This window comes from Rhodamnia argentea, chromosome 5 (genome assembly GCF_020921035.1).
Source record: "Rhodamnia argentea isolate NSW1041297 chromosome 5, ASM2092103v1, whole genome shotgun sequence".
Lineage (NCBI taxonomy): Eukaryota > Viridiplantae > Streptophyta > Magnoliopsida > Myrtales > Myrtaceae > Rhodamnia > Rhodamnia argentea.
The window spans coordinates 15,489,642-15,516,396 of NC_063154.1; the positions used below are offsets into that span (position 1 = coordinate 15,489,642).

Sequence of the window (26,755 nt, forward strand, 5' to 3'; positions counted from 1 at the left end):
AGGGTAGGGGATGGTCGGTGGGGGTCACCAGGCCCGGCCAGGGTCCAGTGACTCTCGCTTAGATCCGGGTGAGGCCCGGGACCTTTGACCCGATCCGGGGATCACCCGGATCTAGGCGAGGGTTAGGCTCCGTTAGTAGGGTCATCGATCCCTAGGCGAGGCCCAACCATCCCCCACCCTCGTTGGCCCTTCCCGATGATGGTGGGGCAGATGCGGCGAGGGCTGCCTTCTTCTCCTTTGTTTTTAAAAAAATTACTTTATTTTTGAATTTTATCTAAATAAAATTGAAATTAAAAATCAAATATGGATAAAAAATATCTACATTAGTGTCGGCAGGGTCACGTCGGCTCCGACTAACGAAATAGATTGAATTGGCCCAAATTCAAAATATTTATGACTAAATTGACAAAAAAAAAAAAGTTTTAGAACCGAATTGACACAATTGCAATAGATTTACCATTTTTTTTTTGTAATTCTCCTGAATTAGTTATATAATAATCAAATAGGTCATAAATGAGTTTAAACATAACATTGATATTAAATAGGTTATAAATGGGTTATAAATGTATTTACAATTCAATTAGACTCAACCCACCACTCTCACCCTCACTCGATCTCGCTTTCACCTAGTCCGTACTCTTACCTCAATTTGGGTCTTAGTAATATAGAAGTGATTTATGAATATGGATTGGGTATATTGTATTGCAATAAATAAATTATAAGCGGATTAAATGGATCTATTCGGACCGGACTATTTATGACCCGACTTCGACAATCTTACTCTCCAAATCAATCATCACTTGTCAGTTCGCTACTCATCTCCCCGCACTGTTTCGAATGTCTCTTCCACAAACCCTAGACAACCACCAAGTCCGTGGAAGCACCATCTCCGAGTTCACTCATCGACGCAATGTAAATGCTCCTACTCTACCCTTTTGTTTTTGCTCAAAGAACTGGTATCGATTCGGGCGTTTGAATGTCGATCTTGGATTAGAATCGGAGGATGGTGTGATCTTCGAGAATGTTAGACCTAATGGTGTTGTGGTGCTTGGTTTTTAAGCATCGATTGAAGTGGGTTTTCGCTTGCGATTTTGTTTTGAAGTGTTTTTAGTTTGCTTTCCGTGTTATCGGTGAACAGTGACCTCTTTGCAGCACCTGCACAGGCTAACAACCCATTGAAAACTGGCCAGGCCCAGATATATCTCTCCCCTGAAAAGCATTCCAAAACTTAGAGATGAGATTGCAAAATTCAGAGCATGCCACGTCACAAGTGTACGAGTTTAGAAATTCTGGTGACCCAAAAATTTTTTTGGATAAATTTATAAGTGTATCAGTTTGAGATTTTTTGCGATACTAATCTTATATATATATGGCTGCTTTAAGTATTAAAAAAGAAGATTATCATGCAGTTTCCATCCACTCGTACAGAAGAGACAAAGTAAATATGGAGCAGAATAAGATAAAAAATGATCTAATCATATAAACATAAGGGTGCGTTTCAAGGTGTGAAGTGGGAGTAGCTCTTTCGAAGGGATACGCTTCGATATATCGAGGTGAAATGTAGAAGAAGGGAGTGAAGCACAATGGTAGGCTTCCCAGGGAGAAATTCGGATTCGGCAAGAATCTCATTTTTTTTTTGGTAGTACAATGGGAGAATTGATCCAAAAATTCGATAAGGAACCACTGACATCCGCTACATAGTAAACCACCTCTATCTCGAGTTAATGTCGCATCAAGAGGAAAGTCAGCCCTCTCATTTCAACACAGGTTGGTCACACTTCCCTTTATGCCTGTTTTGTAATTGTTTTTTGAAAAACTGAAATATAATGCATGCTTTAACAAGTTGGAGATTTTAGCACCTTTCTCCCGACTTAAATTGTTCGCTCGCAATAAGCATATGGAGCAATTAAAAGAAATGAAAAGAAGCCATAATTTTTTTTTTTTGTTGGGAATAATTGGCAATACATTGAAATTCATATGAAACATTTTTTTCACTTGAAATAGGGTAGATTTTGCCACAATGATGAGCATATCATTCTAAATGCACGCAAAAATTTCAAAAGAAAAGATGAAGACAAAGGGAGGAGAAATATCTTTTGACATATCTTTTTACTGTCGTTCCATCTTGTTTCAAGTCACCAAACATCGTATTAGTACACACGTAAGATCGTTTCCTAGTAATTTATTCAAGTTGTTCCAAGATCCCCACGATTCTCTCTCCATATCTCTTCCTTTGATTTGTTCTCTCTTTTCTTTCCGAAAACAAGCTCTTTCATTCATTAAAGAGCCCTATTACAACATAATATATAAGTTTCTGAACATAAAATATTCCAAAAAGGCTAGTGAGGTGGTGAAGTTAACCAGCTAGATGGAAGGACATTCCGGCGGTGGGCTTTGCCGACCCAATTTGAAGCTTGATTGGATTCCCGAGGGCAATAAACAACACTCACGGTTTTCAACTGGGCCAAACAATCCTGACATTCTTCAATGATGGAACGCGCGAACCATGCGCTTGAAGTTTTGCCCATGATCAGCTACTGTTAAGCTGTCACCTTCAATAATAGATCACAGATCGCAGCTACGGCGTCAAGTAGACGAACGCCAGTTTTGCAAATCCAGCCACCGGCAACCCACTCGAGTCACGGCAAACTCCGGCAACAGCTCCTTTTGCAGCTCCCTCCAAACTACGAGTTCTGTCTTGAATTTTTCTCTGGAAGTGTCAGTATTTGTTGGACAATAATTATAAAAATCAGTTTTAGTTTTATCCAGCGGGAATTTATCTTGTGGAGTTCTCATGGATTGTGAGGTTTAAAAGGCATCAGGACTCCGGTTTGATGGCGCAATCGCTTGAACAAGCCGGGGGAAAGTAATTCCTTGCAACTCCACAGGTCCAGCAGGAACGGTCCAACTTTGATCGGATCGAGAAGATGAACTTAATTGAATGCAAGAACCTGCCCAGGAACCTCTTGGGGTTGGCGCCGACGTCAGGAAATATTCAACTTAAAATCTGCGCCGGGGCTGCTCATATAGGCCTACAACCTAAACTGGACCGTTTTCACGAGCCTTAAAGGTACTTCATTATCTTGCAGGTAGCCCGAGCCTCTCGACTAGGGTTTAGCAGTTCTAGGTGGTTGGAACAGATTCCTTATTTTTTGTAATCTGAAACCTATTCTACATATTCTGAAACCTGAAATCTACCGACATAGGTTCGAGGGTCTACCTAGGTTCTACATGTATTTTTAACTGAATTATTACAATGATCATCGCGTTTAATGACCATCACTTGCCGCCACAATCTACTAATCATAACTCATATTTAGATAAAAAAAAATATGAAATATTAATAAAGTAAAAGTCTCAATCATAAATATTATTGGAAACAGAAGCTCGGATTACCGGCTCCAAATTACACGCTCAATGAAATACCGTAGGATCGGGCAATGACACATTACCAAGAATCCCAAAAACTTGTTGCAGGTTCTAGGTTATAGGTAAGTGGTACCCGGAACATGGAACCTACCTGCCGGAACAGGTTCTTCAATTTTTTTTAATCTGGAACCTATCCTGTAAACCTTGAAATGTGGAGCTAGACAGGTTTCGATTTCAGGTTCTACCCTGAAATCATGCTTACCCCTACTCTGGACTTGAGCTCTTGGATTATCAGACCTCTTAATCATTAAAAAAAAAATTAGTAGAGACATGCCCCGGATATTAATTTGATGCTTATGCATCGAAAGATGTCTACACAGCCTGTCGCAAAGATCTCCGAATCACTTAAAAAAGTTAGTGCAGATCTGCCCCCTTCATTATTTTGATGTTTTTGCTTCGAAAGATATCTACACAGCCTGTCACAAAGGTAGATGAGAACCACACATTTGCTGCATTAATATATGTGGACTTGTTTTCTCTTCTTTGCTGGCTCAAGCCATCGAATCCGAGACTGAATCATTGCCGAAAGCTCGGCCTGTCCTTCATCGATGGCCTTTCGTTTTCCAATTATGTTGGGGTCGTTTTCTGCTGTCGAGCGCGTGGAAGAAGGCACGAGATCAATACTCTTCAGAGGCTTCGCTGCTTGGAGGAGTCGCTTTCCAAAACGCTTACCCTCTTTTACCCTCTAGCCTGTCGGTACGTTGAAGATGGGCTCTTCATCGACTGCAACGACCAAGGTGTAGAATTGATACAAGCCAAAGTGGATGGCACTCTAGATCAGCTCCTCTTGGGAGATGTTTACTGCACAGTCTGATTCATTCTAGTCCATTCATCATCCTAAAAGCTTGTCAGAAGCCGCTCCATAGCTAGGCCTTCCGAGCCTTGCGACCACTCTCCTCACTCATCTGATCTGATCATTATAAGCCCACTAGCTTCCAAGTAGTTTGTCCCCAAACCACACAGCTACTGGAGGGGATCCCACTTAGATATTATATTGTGGCATTCTTGAATTAATTCACTCGAGGTATTATCTGTTTTTGGCTCATCCAAATCCGAGCCTCATGGTTTTGTCATTTAACATAAAAGTAAACACTTTCCCAAAAGGTTACTTATCCTAATAGTGCTCTAGCCTGAGTGTGGTTAATTTTGGAATTTCAAAGCATAGCTTGTCGTTATGTCAAAAGGCGTCTCCATGAGCTATTTTCAATTTTCACATATATATCTCATAGTCGCACTCCCCTTGTTTAATGCATTTCTACCCCCTTCGTCATCCTAAAAGCCTATTAGAAACCGCTCCTTGTCCAAGCCCTCTAACCTCGGCCACCACTCATAACTGGATCATTATCATTAGGGTAAGCATTGTTCAAAGATAGAATCGAGAGCCACAGAATTGAATCAGTGGAAACAAGTTTAATTTCGGTTTCTATGGTATGCATAGTAAGTTATAGATTCCAAAAATTGAGAAACCGGTTCAGAAATGTGGGTTCCGAGTCCGGAATCTGGAAACTAGAACTTTGCACAAGTTTTTATATTTTTATTGTTCTATGTCTTCGCATAATCCAGTGATATTCTATGGAGATCAATGATGAATGCATAATCTTGAACCAGTAGTCTAATCTTTTATTTACGAAGATATTCATGACCGAGACTTTTATTTTCTAAATATTTCATATTCTTCGTATGTCCAAATATGAGTTATGGTCATTGGATTATAGCTGAAAATTGTGGTCATTAGAAAAAAAATGATTCATCGCAAACGCTCATTTAAGAATATAGATGGAGCATGGATAGGCTCTAGAACCGACCCTAAAACCTATGAAAAAGTAGGTTTTAGGTTTAGGGCATTTAAGTTAGGTTTCCGATTTCAAAAATTAGAGATTCCGACCAGTAGGTTCAAGGTATTGGTTGGAACCCGGAATGAAACCGCTCACCCCTAATTATCACCCAAACCATTCAACTAAATAGCCCATGGTTACACGTGACCACTTGATTAATCAAGTAACGAACAACCGCTCATTAGAATCCCCGTGTTTACAGTATAAAATTGTCGACCAATATTAAATTATGCCAAACGAATTGGCGGTTCGAGAGAATTAATTATAGTTAATGTGACGCACATTGGATTATAATACTACTTAATTTGAAGCACATCGAATTATGGAACTGCCATTTTCACATGCAATGCGAAACTTGACGTACTAGTTGGAACCTACTTAATCTCTTTTGATCTCTTCACCCAAATTACCTCAAAACCAGTTTGTCATAATAGTTCGAACTAACATTAAAGATGCGTTTATTTTGCAAAAAATGAGCGATTTGGAAAACATTCTCTAGAAAATGATTGCTTACGTCGTTTAGAAAAATTAGTCAACGGAACGTGTTTCCATCATCGATAACAATCTAAGCAATTATTTTTTTAAAAATATTTTTCAAATAGCTCATTTTTTCCCAGGCGGACGAATCCTAAATGAATCAGTAGTCGTCATTTGGCACTTGAGAGTGAAAAACTGCAATTAACCGCCACTCTCCATTACTTTGCGCTATCTAAGCGCAGTTAATCAATTGTCAAACGAAAACAAAATAGATTATGTAATCGCATGGTATCACGAGGAAACTATTTATCATTTTGAAAATTTCTAACGGGCATCACCGGTCCAATCTAAAGTTAATGACATGAGCGGGACGTCTCTTATATAGGATTGCAACTTGGTACGTAACTACTCTGGGCAGCACCCTTGGTTGCTTTAAGAATTAAAGAGAAAAAGCAAAAGGTTAAATCTCAAATAGGGTCAGGACATTAGTTGAATTCCCCTTCAGAATGGACTTTGTCTCAAATAAAATCGTGAAATAGGCAACTTAGTCTCAAAAGGCACCCTTAACACGCCGGGCCTCAACACTCGAGCATCTATGTTATCGGAGATCCCGGAGCACTTAGAGAGAGAAAGAGAGTACTATGGAGGAGGAAGAAAACGAGGTGAGGAAATGTTTCGTGAGATCATCAGAGATTTTGTTGGGCTTGGGCCCACCTATTTTTATTTTACAAAATCATAATGATTATGGCAAGGCATCATTCTTTTTACTTTATTATTATTATTTTTTTAGGAAGATGACTTTTGGGGTTAAACATGGCAGGAAGTTTCTAAATAATCTATTTATTTATCATGCAAGTAAAAATATATATTTAACATACAATGTGTCCTAACGTGTCGAAATCTTTTATTTTTGATAAATAACGTGTTAGTATGTCGTATCGTGTATCGTGTGTCGCATGTTGCGTGTCGCGTGTCGATATCGGTATTGCTTAGCTTATGTACGAGATATATCAACACGATCGAGAAAAAATTAGGTATACTAGTGGTGGTACCTCATTATTCACTCTGTGATACGTGTCCATAATGGGTTCACTTGGCAAAATTTTCCTCTCTCCTTAGTTATGTTCTCTCTTCTCTCGCTGTTTTCTTCGGCAAATATTAGGTACACTAGTAGTGCCACTTCATTAGCTCATGCACTGCGACACTACGGGTCTATTTGATAACGTTTCCGATTCTCTACTTTTATGTTTTTTGGTTCCTCGGAATAGAAAAAGAATAGAAATCCGTTTGTGTACGCTAATTGGTTTTTGTTCCCGCGAATAGAAACAAGAATTAAAAAAAAATTAATTTCTCTGTTCCGGAAAACAAAAAGAAAAATAATTTTATTTTAGAAAAACAAGCTCAATGTAACTTAATACTCGTCTTTACAACTACGAATCCATTGTCAGTATCTAGTTGCCATCGCCAATCGTTGTTGCCGATATCCAATTGCCTCCATCGCCACCGCATTGCACGGTCACCAATAGCTACCGTCACTTCCTCCCACCTCCATTGGTATTTTTATAATTAAATAGTATGAGAATAAAAATTTTTAAGGTCATATCAAACGCATTTCTATCATTTTTCTATTCTGGGAGCAAAATTTTTGTGAAGTTATCAAATGTATTTTTCTGTTTAGAAATAATTCTTTAGAACTTCATAAATTATTTTCGAGAACAGAAACATTATCTGGGCACCCTTATAGAGCCCGTGATAAAGGTCTCCGACACACCACAGACATGCCCATGCGCGCCCCCGACATTATTGTGATGCTTATGCACCGAAAGATGTCTACGGCACAGTCGACGAGACATCACACATTTCCTCCACCGATAATGCAGACTTGTTGTATCTTCTTTTCTGGCTTATCACCTTAACATGTGCATGAAGTTGATCTGTTGAAACACTCAAACAAGTACCGAAGAGATCGACAGTGTATCAAACATGAAGGTCGAATTACAGTCCAGGAAACTGGTCTAGCCATCGGATCCGACGCCGGATCATTGCCGAAAGCTCGGCCTGTCCTTCATCGATGACCTTTCATTTTCTAATTATGTTGGGGTCGTTTTCTGCTATCGATCTCGCGAAAGAAGGCACGAGATCAATACTCTTCACAGGCCTCGCCGCTTGGAGGAGTCGCTTTCCGAAACGCTTACCCTTTTTTACCCTCTAGCCGGCCGGTACGTCGAAGACGGGCTCTTCATCGACTGCAACCACCAAGGTGTAGAATTGATACAAGCCAAAGTGGATGGCACTCTAGATCAGCTCCTCCAGGGAGATGTTTACCGCGACCTTCTCAGCTGCCTGTCAACATTCCCGCCGCAAGCAGCAAACAGTCCACTGGTCGTAGTTCAAGCGAACAGCTTCGACTGCGGCGGATTAGCAATTGGCCTGCGCGTTTCTCACAAGATAGGCGACATGTACACCATGGCCATGTTCATGAACTCATGGGCCGCTGCATGTCGGAGCGGAATCCACGATGTAATCCCGCCAAACTTCGAGCTGCCATCTCTATTCCCGGCAAATGAACCCGCATTCAGCCCAATGCCTGCATTCCCCCTCCGGAAAAAAGTTTGCACTGGCTAGACTGGAATTCAGCGGCCTAGCCTTGTCGAGACTGAAAGCTGCTTCCGATGCTTCCAACTCACGGGTGGAAATCGCATCTGCGCTGATATGTAAGGCTCTTATCAGCATTGATCGTGCCACGAAAGGCCTGCCGAGGCCTTCCGTGTTTGTCACCTAGATCAACTTGCGTGAGAGATTACAATTAAAGATCCCGGCGAACGCATGCGGCAACTTCTTTGCTCACATAATCACTCCATTTGCTGTAGAAAAGAGCGAGCCCACTTTCGATGCAATACTGCATCTGATAGGCGACGTGCATAGGAATGCGAAATCGAAGTACGCGGCAGTCGCAGATGCAAGCGAGTTGCGCTCGATGGTGGCTGATTCATGGCGAGATTACGTCAGTATATGGGGAAGAGAAGAAGCAAACCTGATTCTGATCAGTAGCTGGTGTAGATTCCCATTATACGACAGTGATTTTGGCTGGGGGACACCTGACTTGGTAAGCAAAACAAGCCCTCCTATGAGGTTAGTTTTTCTTATGGATAGTCCAGTTGATGGTGGAATTGATGCTTGGATTACTCTAAACCAAGATGAGATGATTCTTTTCAAGCAAGATCCTGAGATTGTGGCTTGTACTTCCAAGCTACTACTTCCTAGAAGTGCTCCTAATGGAAAAACCACCGAATAAAAGTAAGTGTTTGCTCCCTCGTGCATGTTCACATCCAAATTTCACCAATTAATTTTCTTTTCTCTGTCTTTTTATCATGTTTTGACCTTTTTAGAGATCCAAAGTAATGCCTGCCGTTATTCAAAAAGTGACTCCATGAGTTAATTGTAGTTTTCACACATATATCTCAAAATCAGTTTCTATATTCAACGCACAGTCCGGTTCATTTCAGCTCATTCATCATCCTAAAAGCTTGTCAGAAGCTGCTCCATAGGGCCTTCCGAGCCTTGTGACCACTCTCCTCCCTCGTCTGACCGGGTCATTATAAGCCCACTAGCTTTCGAGTGGTTTGTCCCCAAACCACACACCTACTAGAGGGGGTCCCACATAGATATTATATTGTGGCATTCTTGGATTAGTTTACTCGAGTATTGTCTGCTTTTGGCTCATCTAATACCAAGCCTCATGGTTTTGTCATTTAACATAAAAGTAAACACTTTCCCAAAAGGTTACTTATCCTAATAGTACTCTAGCCTGAGTGCGCTTAATTTTGGAGTTCCAAAGCATAGCTTGTAGTTATGTCAAACGGCGTCTCCATGAGTTATTTTCAATTTTCACATATATATCTCATAGTCGCACTCCCTTTGTTTAATGCATTCCTACCCCCTTCGTCATCCTAAAAGCCTATCAGAAATCGCTCCTTGTCCAAGCCCTCCAGCCTTAGCCACCACTCATAACTGGATCATTATCATTAGGGTGAGCATTGTTCAAAGGTAGAATTGAGAGCCATAAAATTGAACTAGTGGAAACAAGTTTAATTTCGGGTTCTATGGTATGCATATTAAGTTATAGATTCCAAAAATTGAGAAACCGGGTTCGAAATGTGGGTTCCGGGTTCAGAATCCGAAACTAGAACTTTGCACAAGTCTTTATATTTTTATTGTTCTATGTCTTCACATAATCCAGTGATATTCTACAAAGATCAATGATGAAGGTGTAATCTTGAACCAATAGTCTAATATTTCATTTTTGAAGATATCCATGATTGAGACTTTTACTTTGTAAATATTTAATATTTTTGGTGTGTCCAAATATGAGTTATGGTCATTGTATTATAGCTGAAAATTGTGGTCATTAGAAAAAAATGATTCACTGCAAACGTTCATTTAAAAATATAGATGGAGCGTGAATAGGCCCTATAACCGACCTTGGAACCTATCACAAAGTAGGTTTTAGATTTCAGTGCATTTAGGTTAGGTTCGGATTTCAAAAATTAAAGATTCCGATCGGTAGGTTTGAGGTATTAGTTGGAACCTGGAAAGAAACCGCTCACCCCTAATTATCACCCAAACCATTAACTAAATAGCCCATGGTTACACGTGACCACTTGATTAATCAAGTAACGAACAACTGCGCATTAGAATCCCCATGTTTAGAGTATAAAATTGTCAGCCAATATTAAATTATGCCAAACGAATTGGCGGTTCGAGAGAATTAATTATAGTTAATGTGACGCACATTGGATTATAATACTACTTAATTTGAAGCACATCGAATTATGGAACTGCCATTTTCACATGCAATGCGAAACTTGACATACTAGCTGGAAACTACTTAAATCTCTTTTCATCTCTTCACCTAAATTACCTCGAAACCAGTTTGTCATAATAGTTGGAACTAACAGTAAAGGTGCGTTTATTTCGCAAAAAATGAGTGATTTGGAAAACATTCTCCGGAAAATGATTGCTTACATCGTTTAGAAAAATTAGTCAACGGAACGTGTTTCCATCATCAATAATAGTCTAAGCAATTAATTTTTGCTCATTGTCCCCGAAGCGAGTGAACCCTAAATGAATCCGTAGTCATCATTTGGCATTTGAGAGTGAAAAACCGCAATTAACCGCCACTCTCCATTACTTTGCGCTATCTAAGTGCGGTTAATCAATTGTCAAACGAAAACAAAGTAGATTATGCAATTGCATGGTATCACGAGGAAACTATTTATCATTTTGAAAATTTCTATTGGGCATCGCCGGTCCAATCTAAAGTTAATGACATGAGCGGGACGTCTCTTGTATAGGATTGCGACTTGTTATGTAACTACTCTGGGCAGCACCCTTGGTTGCTTTAAGAATTAAAGAGAAAAAGCAAAAGGTTAAATCTCAAATAGCTTCATTAGCTCATTCATTGCGACACTACGGGTCTCTTTGATAACGTTTCTTATTCTCTACTTTTATGTTTTTTGGTTCCTCAGAACAGAAAAAGAACATAAATACGTTTGTGCACGCTAATTGGTTTTTGTTCCCACGAATAAGAAACAAGAATTACAAAAAAAAAGTAGCTTCTTTTTTCTCGAAAAAAAAAAAGAAAAATAATTTTATTTTAGAAAAACAAACTCAATGTAACTTAATACTTATCTTTACAACTACAAGTCCATTACCGGTCTCCGGTCGCCATCGCCAATCATCGTTGCTGAGCTCCAGTTGCCACCATCGCCACCGCAGCCACTAGTCACCAATAGCGGCCGTCACTCCCCGCCACTTCCATTGGTATTTTTATAATTAAATAATATGAGAATAAAAAATTTTAAGGTCATACCAAACGCATTTCTATCCTTTTTCTGTTTTGGGAATAAAATTTTTGTGAAGTTATCAAATGCATTTTTCTGTTTAGAAACAATTCTCTAGAACAAAATCGGAAAAAATTATTTCCACTCATAAATTATTTTTTAGAACAGAAACTTTACCCTGTGCACCCTTATACAGCCTGTGATAAAGGTGTCCGACCCACCACAGACAGGCCCATGCACGCCCCCGACATTATTGTGATGCTTATGCACCGAAAGATGTCCACAACACAGTCGATGAGACATCACACATTTCCTCCACCAATAATGCAGACTTGTTATCTCTCCTTTTCTGGTTTATCACCTTAAGATGGGCATGAAGTTGATCTGTTGAAACACTCAAACGAGGACGGAAGAGATCGACAGTGTATCAAACATGAAGGTCGAATTACAGTCCAGGAAACTGGTCAAGCCATCGGATCCGACGCCGGATCATTGCCGAAAGCTCGGCCTGTCCTTCATCGATGACCTTTTGTTTTCTAAGTATGTTGGCGTCGTCTTCTACTATCGAGCTCGCGAAAGCACGCACAAGATTGATACTCGTCAGAGGCTTCGCCGCTTGGAGGAGTCGCTTTCCCATACCCTTACCCTTTTTTACCCTCTAGCCGGTCGGTACGTCGAGGACGGGCTCTTCATCGACTGCAACGACCAAGGGGTAGAATTTGTACAAGCCAAAGTGGATGGGACTCTGGATCAGCTCCTCCAGGGAGATCTTGACCGTGACCTTCTCAGTTGCTTGTCAAAGTTCCCGCCGCCAGCAGCAAACAATCCATTGGCCGTAGTTCAAGCGAACGGCTTCAATTGCGGCGGATTAGCAATCAGCCTGCGCTTTTCTCACAAGATAGGCGACATGTACACCATGGCCACGTTCATGAACTCGTGGGCCACCGCATGCCGGAGCGGAATCCAGAAAGTAGCCGCACCGAATTTCGAGCTGCCGTCTCTATTCCCAGCGAAAGAATCTGCGTTCAGACAATGGCCCGCACTCCCCGTCCAGGAAAAGTTCGTGCTCGCTAGACTCGAATTCAGCGGCCTAGCCTTGTCGAGACTGAAGGCTGCTTCCAACTCATCGGATTCAACAGCTACTAACCGCCAGAGGTCACGCGTGGAAATCATGTCTGCGCTGATCTGTAAGGCTCTCATCAGTATGGATCGCGCAACAAAAGGCCTGCCGAGGCCTGCCCTCTTCTCCATCCCGATGAATTTGCGCGAGAGAGTACAATTAAAGATCCCGGCAAACGCGTGCGGCAACTTCTTTGCTCAAATAATCACTCCATTTGCTGTAGAAGAGACCGAGCCCACTTTCGATGGAATACTGAATCTGATCGGCGAGGCGAATAGGAACGCGAAATCAAAGTACGCCGCGATCACAGGCGCAAGCGCGTTGCGCTCGATGGTGGTGGATTCGTGGCGAGATTTTCTCAATATATTGGGCAGAGATGAAGCAAACGTGATTCTAGTCAGTAGCTGGTGCAGATTCCCACTCTACGACAGTGATTTTGGGTGGGGGAAGCCAGACTTGGTGAGCACCGCAAGCCCTTCTATGAGGTCAGTTGTTCTTCTGGATAGTCTAGATGATGGTGGAATTGATGCTTGGATTACTCTAAACCAAGAGGACATGGTTCTCTTCAAGCAGGATCCTGACATTGTGGCTTGTACTTCTTAGGAATTTTTTGTAAAATTTTTGAGTATTTCTGAGTTTGCATAACATACCCTTATTATGTCGGTATAAACTCATGGTTTGTAGCACAAGAGAACACTTATGGAGTAAAATTTCTGCTCTAGAAGTGCTTCTGAAGCAAAAATCCGTTTGGTTATGCAATTTCGTTTTTCTACTTATTAAGCATTTTTTTTTTTCCAAAAAGAGTTTTGGAGCCATTTGAAGAAGTAAAAATTATTTACTTGAAGTCAACTTCTGCTCAGAAAAAGAAGTTGATTTTTAGAGCAAAAGTGTTACCATGTGCGCAACTTTCGTTATGAATTTTGAATATTTTATTGGTTTCAATGTAACTTAAAAAAAAAATTGGCCATTTCCAAAATATCATGGACATTGGACAATAGTAGAAAATACTTCATCTGTGACGCCCGGGAAATTTGGACTATGTAAATTTGCCCGAATTCAATAAAAAGAAGAAATTGAATTTTAGTCGGTGCAAATTTTTGGGATCGCAAGGATATAAGTGACGATTTTTGGACGAGTCTCGAAATGTCGTTCGATTTCGATTTGGTCTCAAAATCGCAGTTGCCGCAACTTAGGATTTTTAATCCTCGCACCTAAAACTTTTTCCGGACCGAACCTAGCCCGTAGAAATCCAAATTTTACTCCCAATCGGTTGAGCCAAAAATCCGATCAGTCCCAATTTATTGAATTACTCTTCTGCCCCTCTCAATAATGCACATAATGCCAAAACAATTTAAATCCATGGTGGGCCGCACTTGCCATTAATTCCCCCACCAACTAGTCACCCTCAAGTCAACTCACACACACTCTCTCTTCCTTTTTCTCTCTCTCTCCTCCCTCCCTCTCTTCTCACGCCCGACCCCTCTCTTCCTCCTCTTCCTTTTCTTCTTCTTCTTCTTCTTCTTTTGCGAGCAAAACCCCGCTCCCTTCACTGTTCATCTTCTTCCCTCAACTTCACCTTCTCCTTTTTAATTTTTCCTGCAACTTGAGCGACCACCACGCCATCCCGACCGCCGCTTCACCTCCTCCGTCATCGGTCGCCGCTCGTTGAGCTCGGCCATCGTGAGTCGCAAGGACCCGCATTCCCGGCGTCCGAGGCCGTAGTTCGCCGCCTCGTCACTCTCGTCTCTCTCCCGAGCCAACCTCCACCCGCCTCCAGTCGAGCCACCTCCGTCGTCCGTCACTCCCCGAGCCAGCCGCCACCGTACCGCCTCGCCACCGCCGCACCACCGCACCTCGGCCACTCGTCATCGCGTCACTGCCTCAAGCTGCGAAATCCGAGGACCCGAGACCTCACCCAACGCCGACCGAGCCCCCTCACCTCGGCCTCCTTTGTTTCTCGCCCGAGACCCACTAGATCTGGGTGTTCCGACCGCCGGAATCGCAGCCCCGCCGTCTTCCCGAGAGCGTGGAGCCAAGATTTTCCGTTCGGGTGAACAGTGCCATGAACAGTGTTCGGGGTGAACAGTGTTTCGTGAACAGTATGGGTGAACAGTGATCGGTGAACAGTGCTTGTGAATAGTAACCGGGGTGAATAGTGCCGCCGGCCAGCCGTGAACAGTAACTCCGCGGTGAACAGTAATTTTCGACACCGGTCTCAAAGTTTGTGCCGAGGAATTTTCAAGGATCGCCAATAATCGTCGCGGGCTGGGCCGAGTTCGTGTCACCGCCGCTCGAGTTGAGACCGCCCGAGCTAGTTAAAATTGTGAGTTGACCCTAATCCTTGGTTAGGGCGCTAATTGCGCCTAGAATTAGTTAGCTAGTCGGTAGGGCATTTTGGTAGATTTGATTATGGTCGGATTAGTTAGAAACTCGGTTTAGGGTAAATGACCATAATCGATTAAATTAGAATTGTCTGTGGCTAATTGTTGTTAAATGAATTTGATTGTTTGTTGTGATTTGATCGCAAGCGAGCGATAGGTTAAGGACGAGCGATCGATTGGCGACTATAAATCAAATTAGCTAATTAATGACTCTAGTACGAAATTGAGCCTTTATGTGGCCTAATTGAATTGATGACTTTGTTTGGGTGGATTGCCTGTTGAAATGTTGATTTGAGTACCCTAAATGCTCGTTGAGTGAATTGGTGTTTGTTTGGGAATTAATTGTCCCGTGTGCCTTTGCGGCGTCTATTTGGTAGTCTGCATATGCATATGATCGTGTGCAAAATCAAAAACATATTTTAGCATGAAAATGGCCTTGGGCCGAGTCTTTGAGCACGTTGTGTGAGCATCCGGCCTAAATCAAAGAGAATAAATTAATGGATGTGTCGGGTGTGCTGTATGGTCATATGAAGGAACGATGATGGGTTTTCTTGGCAAGTTCGATCTGTACACATAGTACACACCGTACCATTTTTATGGAACCACACGACTTGCCGGAAGCACGATAATTCATGCCCCGTATGGTACGTACGGTTTTAAGGTATTATCGGATGCCGGTCGCAGCTTGTGATGGACCGAAGCCTCGTATATGGATGCCTACTTGCCGTGCCGTGCATAGTGCAATGGATACACCGCTTGTAGTAGTCGTTGCCGAGAGGGAAAAGGAACGTAGCCCGGTCTTGCCGAAAGAATGCGGGATCGCATTAATTGTGAGAGTCGATCACGCCGGTCGCGTGGATCCTCATCACTGTGGCGCCAAGGGCCCGATCATCGTTAATAAATGGACTTGTGTGGTGTCCAGTGCATACTTGTGAGTGTGATGCGTGTTCGGTTGGTTGTCCGATATGGTTGTTGAGTGGAGTCAAGCATTGCATTATATGTGGTGAAGATTTGGTGAGTATGCATGTGGGTGATTATTGCCATGTGATATGATGGCTGGATATATGTCTATATCGTGATTTTTATAATCCTTGTGTTTAGGAGGTTCTTGTGAATTAGTGTCCTAACCGAGCTTAGGCTTGATTCACTGAGATTTATATCTCACTCCGTTGTGGGAACCACTTTCGGGTCCCAAGTGATGGAGCTTTGCGGATACCAAGGCCAGGTTGAGGGTAGTCTTTTGGAGTAGATGAGAAGTTAACCTTATCCGACCTAGTAACCTTTTGAGGTCTTAGTGAGCCGCCCCAAAGTATGGGGTTGTATATATTTCTATAGCTTAATAGGGTTAAGACTCATTGCCGTCTTATAACCTGTACATGTTACCTTTTGATTATTTGTCTTGGTATATATCTTCTGCTATGCTATCCCTGTTTGTCTATATGTTGTCGGGGAGTAAACCGTTTCCGCATGCGTATATAATTAAAAGGTCGATAACGCGCCTGGGACGTTATCCTTCGTAACCTCGTGGCGATTTGGTAGGGATGTCGCGAGCTCGAGAGTCGGGGCATGACATCATCTTTTATCGAGCAAGCATTTATCTTCCATCATATATGTAACATACAAGGAGCCGATGTGAGTCTCTCTATAATAAGGGTGCATTCTGAGGTGTGAAGTGAGAGTAGCTCTTTTGAAGGATACTCTCCGACCTGTCGAGGTGAAATGCGTAAGAAGGGATTGAAGCACAGTGGTAGGCTTCCCATGGAGAAACTCGAAATTTGCAAGAATCTCATTTTTTGGTAGTACGAAGGGGGAATCGGCCTAAAAATTCGATAAGGAACCGCCGATATCCATCACGGGGTAAACCACCTCTATCTCGAGTTACCGTCGCATCAAGAGGAAAGCCGGTCCTCTCATTTCAACATAGGTTGGTCACACTTCCCTTTATGCCTGTTTTGTAATTGTTTTTTGAAAAACCGAAATGTAATGCATGCTTTAACAAGTTGAACATTTTAGCACCTTTTTCCCGACTTAAATTGTTCCCTCGCAATAAGCATATGGAGCAATTAAAAGAAATGAAAAGAAGCCGCAATTTTTTTTGTTTTTTCGGAATAATTGGCGATACATTGAAATTCATATGAAAATTTTTTTTCACTTGAAATAGGGTAGATTTTGCCACAATGATGAGCATATCATTCTAAATGCACGCAAAAGTTTCAAAAGAAACGATGAAGACAAAGGGATGAGAAATATCTTTTGACATACCTTCTTATTATCCTTTCATCTTGTTTCAAGTCACCAAACATCGTATTGGTACACACGTACGATCGTTTCCTAGTAATTTATTCAAGTTGTTCCGAGATCCCCACAATTCTCTCTCCATGTCTCTTACTTTGATTTGTTTTCCCTTTTCTTTCTGAAAACAAGCTTTTTCGTTCATTAACGAGCACTATTACAACATAACATACGAGTTTCTCAACATAAAATATTCCGAAAAGGCTGATGAGGCGGTGAAGCTAACTAGTTAGATGGAAGGACAATCCGGAGGTGGGCTTTGGCGACCCAATCTGAAGTTTGAATGGATTCACGAGGGCAATGGGCAACATTGGCGGTTTTCAACTAGGCCAAACTGTTAGAATATGTCTCGAGTTTAAGCCCGCGAATGAAACTTGATCTAAGATGAATTTTAATTGACGTGGATATTCGAAGTGTTTAGAAAAGAAACATACTCTTTGCTATTGAAGTCGGTAAATGAAGAAAAAAAGAAGAAAAGGAGATTAAAATTCAAATATCCACTATCCTCATCAACAAGGGAAAAGTCCAAGATACAGTTGGTTGACCGTATCCCACGAATTTCCTATCCAAGTGGAAGTCAGTCTCGTTATCCTTTTGGGCAAAATATATATAGCCGCGGGTCTTGGCCATTGTGGAAGGCGTGCAATACACGTGCTGATTGAAGCGCCGTCTGTTTGTTGAGTGCTTGGCAAGGTTTTCTTCGTAGAATTTATTCATGGAATTACATCAAGAATTCAAGTATCAAAACCAATTAAATCTTGTGAGTTTAAGATTTGTTTTAATTCTTTTATGAGATTGAGAGATTATTTAGCTAGAAATTGAGGGCTAAACACCGTGTGCATTTTTTAATGTAATTGAGGCTGGAAATACTAAGAGTATTTGAGTTGTCTGTAATCTCCGTGTATCGCTTCTTCTATAGTGGAATTCGTTGATGCTCTCCCCGTAAACGTAAGTCTCTACGATCGCATCGCTTACATCCGGGGTCCGATTTATTTTCTTATTTTGTCTATTTTATCGTTTGATCGCTTGGTTCCACATAACACAACAATCCCGACGTTCTTCAATAATGGAACGCGCCGCCCGTGCGCTTGAATTTTTGCCCATGCTATGCGATAAGCTGTCATATTCAATGATAGAGCACATATCACAGCTAGAAAATCACCCATCCACGTTAACATGAAAGCAACAGAAACGACATTATGGCCAAGCAAGTTGGCCGGCTCTTTTCTTTTCTAATACTCGATTGTTCATAAGTGACCATTCATGTCTTGATCGAGGCAGCCGACATCGGTCTTTTTCTATCTTTGTATTGAACATTTTGAACTTGTAGCAGTGTGTTTTCAAGTTTTCAGATTCCCAAGCAATTGACTGGGGTTTAGTTAAGGCCTTAACTAAGGTTAGATTACCGAGATCCATAGTCCACACCTAAGGAAATTCACTGGCATTTTGATTTGAGTCATTCCAAAGCATGAGAAGAAAATGTAGCCCGATCACTTGTTGCGTCGGATAATCACGCAGCTCCCTCCAAACTACAAGTTCTGTCTTGAATTTTTCATTGGAGATGTCAATATCTGTTGGACAATAATTATAAAAATCAGTTTTAGCTTTATCCAGTGGGAATGGTTGGACTTTGATCGGATTGAAAAGATGGAACTTAGTTGAATGCAAGAACCTCTTAGGGTTGGCACCGACGTCGGGAGATATTCAACTTAAAATCTCATTATCCGTGTGAGTGGGCTTTTTTTCAAATTGCATAAAAAAAATATTTACCAAATTAGATTTAAAAAAACATATTTACCGATTTTGGGTCCGCTCGGCATTATAAATGCCGAGCAAGACAATGAGCAGAGAGCCACTGTCGCTCTCCGCTCGCTGATTCGGGGTCGGGCCCCTTCCCGTGCTAGCGCCTTTAATCAGGCGATGGCACACAACATGAAAGGTGCTGCAGGCACTGCAGCACCTTTCACGAGCACTACAGAGCCTTCGGCTCTACTTAAAGCAAAGCCGAAGGCTTTCCTCTCCGCTGAAGCCTCCCTCCTCTCCACATAAACCACCTCCTCAGAAGCCTGCTCCAAGGAAGCTCTTCTTCTTTTCACACTGCTCTTCCCTCCTCCGCAGAAGCTCTTCCTCTGTTCACATTGCTCTTCCCTCCTCCGCTGAAGGTCTTCCTCTTTTCGCACTCTCAGAGGCCCCTCTCCTCTTGTACTCTCTCTTATACAGCTCATGGAGATTTTCTCAAATCCCCCCCTCCTCGTGTGCCTTTATTAATGTTAGTGTTTTTATTTTAGTGCAAATGTTTTCGTCATGTTTAAATTAAATTGGGACTTTTTTATTTTTATAGAAGTTGAGACAAAAGCAAAGCCGGCCTTCTTACTTGGTGCTTCCTCTTGATAGTTTGAGCTATACATTCGGTGCGTAATTACACTCAATAGTTTGAGGTAAACCCCATTATAGTTATTTTTTGCAGTTTCGTAAGTATTGTTTTATTTATTTGATTATTATTTGTACACTCAATAGTTAATAATGTTTACGAATTTCAGTAAATAAAAAAATTACCATAATCTCGTAAAAATAAATTTTTGGGACTCATTTTTGCAACTATGTCCATATTCATTTTGACGATTTTCAAAATATGAAAAAGAAATTTAGGAGTGTAAAATGAATTTTTGGGAAAAAAAAAAAAGTTGATCGGATGGCCAGAGAAGCGGGGGCGGGTTTGACCCTATCTGAAAAATATGTTTTTAATAATTTCAAAATTCGAATAATAGAAAATTAGAAAATACAAAATTGATTAAAAATATAGAAAAATCATAGAAAATTTCAAAAAAATGAAGGAAAAATATTAAAAAATTTGAAAAAATAGGAAATAGCCACAATCAACTGGCCATAGACTATTTTGGCTATTTTGGCCGGCCACTTAAAAAAATGACGATTTTGCCCTTCCGGAAAATTTTCTCCCAAAAAAATTGTAAAAAATCTCAAAAATTAGGAAATTACCACAATCAACTGGTCATGGATGATTCGGGGTATTTTGGCCGACAACTTTTAAAAAATGACGATTTTATCCTTCTAGCAAATTGTCTCCCAAAAAAATTGTAAAAAATCCTAAAAATTATGAAATGACCACAATCAGCTGGCCATGGACAATTCATGGTATTTTAGCCGACTACTTTTAAAAAATGACGTTTTTGCCCTTCTGAAAAATTGTCTCCCAAACAAATTGTAAAAAATCCCAAAAATTAGGAAATTGCCACAATCAACTGGCCATGAACGATTCGGGGTATTTCGGCCGACGATTTTTAAAAAATAAAGATTTTCCCCTTCTAGCAAATTGTCTCCCAAAAAAATTTGTAAAAATCTCAAAAATTAGTAAATGGACACAATCAACTGGCCATGGAAGATTCGGGGTATTTTGGCCGACGACTTTTAAAAAATGACGATTTTGCCCTTCGGCAAATTGTCTCCCAAAAAAATTTGTAAAAAATCTCAAAAATTAGAAAATGGCCACAATCAACCGGCCATGGACGATTCAGAGTATTTCGGCGGACGATTTTTCCCCTTCCGCAAATTGTCTCCCAAAAAAATTGTAAAAAGTTCCAAAAATTAGTAAATGATCACAATCAATTGGCTATGGATGATTCGGGGTATTTTGGCCAACGACTTTTAAAAAATGACGTTTTTTCCCTTCCGGCAAATTATATCTCAAAAAAATTGTAAAAAATCCCAAAATGTCGTATAAGCTCTTAGGGTTATACTAGGACATTTATTTCTTTTGATATATTGATAGTGGTAATGTTAATTGGATAACGTATACGGGACAATATTTACCAAATTGTAGTTTAGAAATAATTTCTAATTTATTTATTTAGCAGAATGTTGTCTACATCTTTTGCGATTGTGTACTGGGGAGGTACAATAGTACGAACCGAATATGGAATTGATTACGAAGGCGGACAATCTACCATGTTCGGGATTGCAAATATATCGACATTTGATGAGTTACGTGTTTCGATTGAGAGCGCGTTGAATATAATTGGAAACCAGTATATTCAAACAATGGTGTACAGATATCCGGTTGTGATATGCAATTGTGTTACATATGACATTACGGAGGTGCATGATGATGCTACTATTATGATGATCCAGCTATTTACACTTTAGGTCGGGGGTACGGGGTTTTTACAGTTTTATGCAACTATAGCAGAACATCAAATGAAACATGATGCCGCGGAGGAAGGTTCGAATGTTGGTGAAGATGACGATGATCTCGCATAATCGCACGTGCAATCCGATGATAATGATGATAATGCTGATGATGATGATGATGATGGTGATGAAGAAGATGATCCTTGGATGGACACCGATGACAATGATGAAGAAGATGTCGAATGTGATAATATGGAGGCTTACTACAATACCCAGGTCAAGAACCCATTTTGTCATTGGTACATCCACCGCCTTATTTAGAGATCGACTTTGACATGATGCAAGACAATACAAGAGGCAAGTCGGGCCGTATGTTATTTGATACATCAAAAGAATTTGATGTTGGCATGTTGTTTTCATCACGGGATGCGATGCAGTTGGCTGCAAAAGAGTACTCCCTTAGGAGAAATCAAAGTTTTCGCAGTTATTTAACAAAGAAAACAGAATATGTGATAAAGTGTGGCAATCCAAATGGACCGTGTGGTTGGAGGCTCCGTGTAATTGCTAAATCGGATGGCATGTTTTGAAAAATAAGTAAGTATAATAGGCCACATACATGCAGTTCTTCGCAAATGTCACGGGATCATCGGCACATTGACCAAAAGTACCTCTACGACTAAATAGAAGCAATGGTCGCCGCCCAACCAGATATCAAAATCAAGCCACCGATGGCGAAGATTCAAGACAAGCCGCACTTCGAACCTACTTACCGTAAAACCTGGCAGGCCAAACAAATGGCGATTGTGGCCATTTACTAATTTTTGGGATTTTTTACAATTTTTTTAGACAATTTGCCAAAAGGGCAAAATCGTTATTTTTAAAAGTCGTCTCGCCAAAATATCCCGAATCGTCTATGGCCACGTGATTGTGGTCATTTCTTAATTTTTGAGATTTTTTATAATTTTTTTGGGAGACAATTTGCCAGAAGGGCAAAATCGTCATTTTTTAAAAGTCCTCAATCACAATACCTTGAATCGTCCATCGCCAGTTGATTGTGGCTATTTCGTAATTTTTGAGATTTTTTACATTTTTTTTTTGGAGACAATTTGCCTGAAGGGCAAAATCGTCATTTTTTAAAAATCGTCGGCCAAAATACTTTGAATCATCCATTGCCAGCTGATTGTGGCCATTTACTAATTTTTGGATTTTTTTATAATTTTTTTTTGGAAACAATTTGCCGGAAGGGCAAAATCATCATTTTTTAAAAGTCGTTGATCAAAATACCCTGAATCGTCCATGGCCGGTTGATTGTGGCCATTTCGTAATTTTGGAGATTTTTTACAATTTTTTTGGGAGACAATTTGTCAAAAAGGCAAAATCGTCATTTTTTAAAAGTCGTCGGCCAAAATACCCTAGATCGTTCATGGCCAGTTGATTGTGGCTATTTACTAATTTTTGGGATTTTTTACAATTTTTTTTGAAACAATTTGCCAGAAGGGAAAAATTTTTATTTTTTAAAAGTCGTCTACCAAAATACCCTAAATCATCCATGGCTAGTTGATTGTGGCCATTTACTAATTTTTGGGATTTTTGCAACTTTTTTGGGAGACAATTTGCCGGAAGGGCAAAATCGTCATTTTTTAAAAGTCGTCAGCCAAAATACCGTGAATCGTCCATGGCCGATTGATTGTGGCCATTTACTAATTTTTGGGATTTTTCACAATTTTTTTGAGAGACAATTTGCTAGAAGGGCAAAATCGTTATTTTCTAAAAGTTGTCGGCTAAAATACCATGAATCGTCCATGACCAGTTGATTGTGGTCATTTCCTAATTTTTGGGAATTTTTATAATTTTTTTGGGAGACAATTTGCCATAAGGACAAAATTGTCATGGCGGGGTTGGAGGGGAGGTTTGGGGGGGAGTTAGGGGTGAGCAATCCACCCGCTCGGCGGTGTAGTTGCCGAGCGGGGGCCCTTCGGCACTCTGACTACCGAGCGGCACCTGCTCGGCAGCAAGATCGCCGAGCAGACCCCAAATCGGTAAATATCTATTTTTTAAACCTAATTTAGTAAATATATATTTTTTACGCAATTTGAAAAAAAGCCCAACCTATTATGTGTCGAGGACGCTCATATAGGCCGACAACCTAAACTAGATAGTTTTCATGAGCCCTAAAGGTACTTCAATATCTTGTAGGTAGCCCGAGCCTCTCGACTAGGATTGAGCGATTCTAAGTGGTCGGAACAGGTCCCTCATTTTTTGTAACATGAAACGTATCTTACTTAGTCCGAAACTTGGAACCTACCCGTTACATGTTACACGGTCTACCTAGGTTCCACCTGTATTTTTAACTGAATTATTGCAATGATCATTAGGTTTAATGACCACCACTTGCTGCCACAATTTGCTAACCACAGCTCATATTTAGATAAGAATAAATATGAAACATTAACAAAATAAAAGTCTAAATTATAAATATCGTTGAAAATGAAAGCTTAGAATCTTGGTTACAAATTACACACTCAATGAAATACTGTAGAATCGGGCGATGACATATTACCAAGTATCCCAAAAACTTGTTATAAGTTATAGGTTCTAGGTAGATGGTACCTGAAACTTGGAATCTACCTGTCGGAACAGGTTCCCCAAATTTTTTTAACCCGCAACCTATCTTGAATACCTTGAAATGTGGAACCAGACAGGTTCCGATTCCAGGTTCTACCCTGAAATCATATTTACCCCTACTCTCCACTCAAGCTCTTGGATTATCGGATCTCTGAATCACTCCAAAAAAAAGATATAGTAGAGACTTGCCCCGGATATTAATTTGATGCTTATGTATCGAAAGATGTCTTCACAGCCAATCGCTAAGATCTCCGAATCACTCAAAAAAAAATTAGTGCAGAACTGCCCCCTACGTTATTTTGGTGTTTTTCCTTCGAGAGATGTCTACGCAGCCTGTCACAAAGGTGGATGAGAATCACACATTTGCTGCATTAATTTATGTGGACTTGTTTTCTCTTCTTTGCTGGCTCAAAACCTTACGATATGCACGAAGAATAATCCGTTGAAATACTTAAACGAGTACCGAAGTGACCGACAGTGTATCAAACATGAAGGTCGAATTACAGTCCAAGAAACTGGTCAAGCCATCGAATCGGACGCCGAATCATTGCCGAAAGCTCAGCCTGTCCTTCATCGATGACCTTTCGTTTTCTAATTATGTTGGGGTCGTTTTCTGCTATGGAGCTCGCAAAAGAAGGCATGAGATCAATACTCTTCCGAGGCTTCGCCGCTTGGAGGAGTTGCTTTCCGAAACGCTTACCCTCTTTTACCCTCTAGCCGGTCGGTATGTCGAAGACGGGCTCTTCATCGACTGCAACGACCAAGGTGTAGAATTGATACAAGCCAAAGTAGATGGCACTCTAGATCAGCTCCTCCAGGGAGATGTTTACGGCGACCTTCTCAGCTGCCTGTCAACATTCCCGCCACAAGCAGCAAACAGTCCACTGGTCGTAGTTCAAGCAAACAGCTTCGATTGCCGCGGATTAGCAATTGGCCTGCGCGTTTCTCACAAGATAGGCGACATGTACACCATGGCCATGTTCATGTACTCAAGGGCCGCTGCACGCCGGAGCGGAATCCATGAAGTAATCCCACCGAACTTCGATCTGCCATCTCTATTCCCGGCAAAAGAACCTGCACTCAGCCCATTGCCCACATTCCCCCTCCGGAAAAATTTTACGCTGGCTAGACTCGAATTCAGCGACCTAGCCTTGTCAAGACTGAAAGCTGCTTCCAATGCTTCCAACTCACTGGTGGAGATCACATCTGCGCTGACATGTAAGGCTCTTATCGGCATTGATCGCGCAATGAAAGGCCTGTCGAGGCCTTCCGTGTTTGTCACCTCGATCAACTTGTGCGAGAGAGTACAATTAAAATCCCGGCGAACTCGTGCAGTAACTTCTTTGCTAACATAATCACTCCAATTGCTGTAGAAAAGAGCGAGCCCACTTTTGATGCAATACTGCCTCTGATAGGCGACGCACATAGGAATGCGAAATTGAGGTACGCCGATGTCGCAGATGCAAGCGAGTTGCGCTGGATGGTGGCAGATTCATGGCGAGATTACGCCGGTATATGGGGAAGAGAAGAAGCAAACCTGATTCTGATCAGTAGCTGGTGTAGATTCCCATTATACGACAATGATTTTGGGTGGGGGACACCAGACTCGGTGAGCAAAACAAGTCCTCCTATGAGGTCAGTTTTTCTTATGGACAGTCCAATTGATGGTGGAATTGATGCTTGGATTACTCTAAACCAAGATGAGATGGTTCTTTTCAAGCAAAATCCTGAGATTGTGGCTTGTACTTCCAAGCTACTTCTTCCTAGAAGTGCTCCTATTGGAAAAACCACCAAATAAAAGTGAGTGTTTGCTCCCTCGTGCATGTTCACATCCAAATTTCACCAATTAATTTTCTTTTCTCGGTCGTTCTATCATGTTCTGACCATTTTAGAGATCCAAAGTAATGCTTGCCGTTATTCAAAAAGTGACTCCATGAGTTAATTGTAGTTTTCACCCATATATCTCAAAATCATTTTCTATGTTCAGTGCACAGTGTGGTTCATTCCAACCTATTCATCATCCTAAAAGCTTGTCAGAAGCGGCTCCATAGCTAGGCCTTCTAGGCCTTGCGACCACTCTTCTCCGTCATCTGACCGGGTTATTATAAGCCCACTAGCTTCCGAGTGGTTTGTCCCTAAACCACACACCTACTGGAGGGGGCTCCCACTTAGATATTATATTGTGGCATTATTGGATTAATTCACTCGAGGTATTGTCCGCTTTTGGCTCATCCAATACCGAGCTTCATGGTTTTGTCATTTGACATAAAAGTAAACACTTTCCCAAAAGTTTACTTATCCTAATAGTGCTCTAGCTCGAGTGTGCTTATTTTTATAATTCCAAAGCATAGCTTGTCGTTATGTCAAAAGGCGTCTCCATGAGTTTTTTTCAATTTTCACGTATATATCTCATAGTCACATTCCCCTTGTTTAATGCAATCCTACCCCCTTCGTCATCCTAAAAGCATGTTAGAAACCGCTCCTTGTCCAAGCCCTCTAGCCTCGGCCACCACTCATAACTAGATCATTATCACTAGGGTGAGCATTGTTCAAAGGCGGAATCGAGAGCCACAAAATTGAACCAGTGGAAACGAGTTTAATTTCAGG

At 41.1% G+C, this 26,755-nt stretch overlaps 1 protein-coding gene and 2 pseudogenes across 1 annotated transcript; all 3 read left to right on the top strand.

Annotated features, from left to right (window-relative positions):
- The first annotated feature begins 7,724 nt into the window (after positions 1 to 7,724).
- Positions 7,725 to 9,036, top strand: LOC115734077 (annotated as a pseudogene).
- A 2,914-nt stretch (positions 9,037 to 11,950) lies between these two features.
- On the top strand, positions 11,951 to 13,307 carry LOC125315041 (acetyl-CoA-benzylalcohol acetyltransferase-like). The gene has a single exon (XM_048278908.1). It carries the CDS (start codon positions 12,018 to 12,020, stop codon positions 13,305 to 13,307), a length of 1,290 nt encoding a protein of 429 aa, XP_048134865.1. The 5' UTR covers positions 11,951 to 12,017.
- An 11,216-nt stretch (positions 13,308 to 24,523) lies between these two features.
- LOC125315212 lies at positions 24,524 to 25,946 on the top strand (annotated as a pseudogene).
- The last annotated feature ends 809 nt before the right edge of the window (positions 25,947 to 26,755 follow it).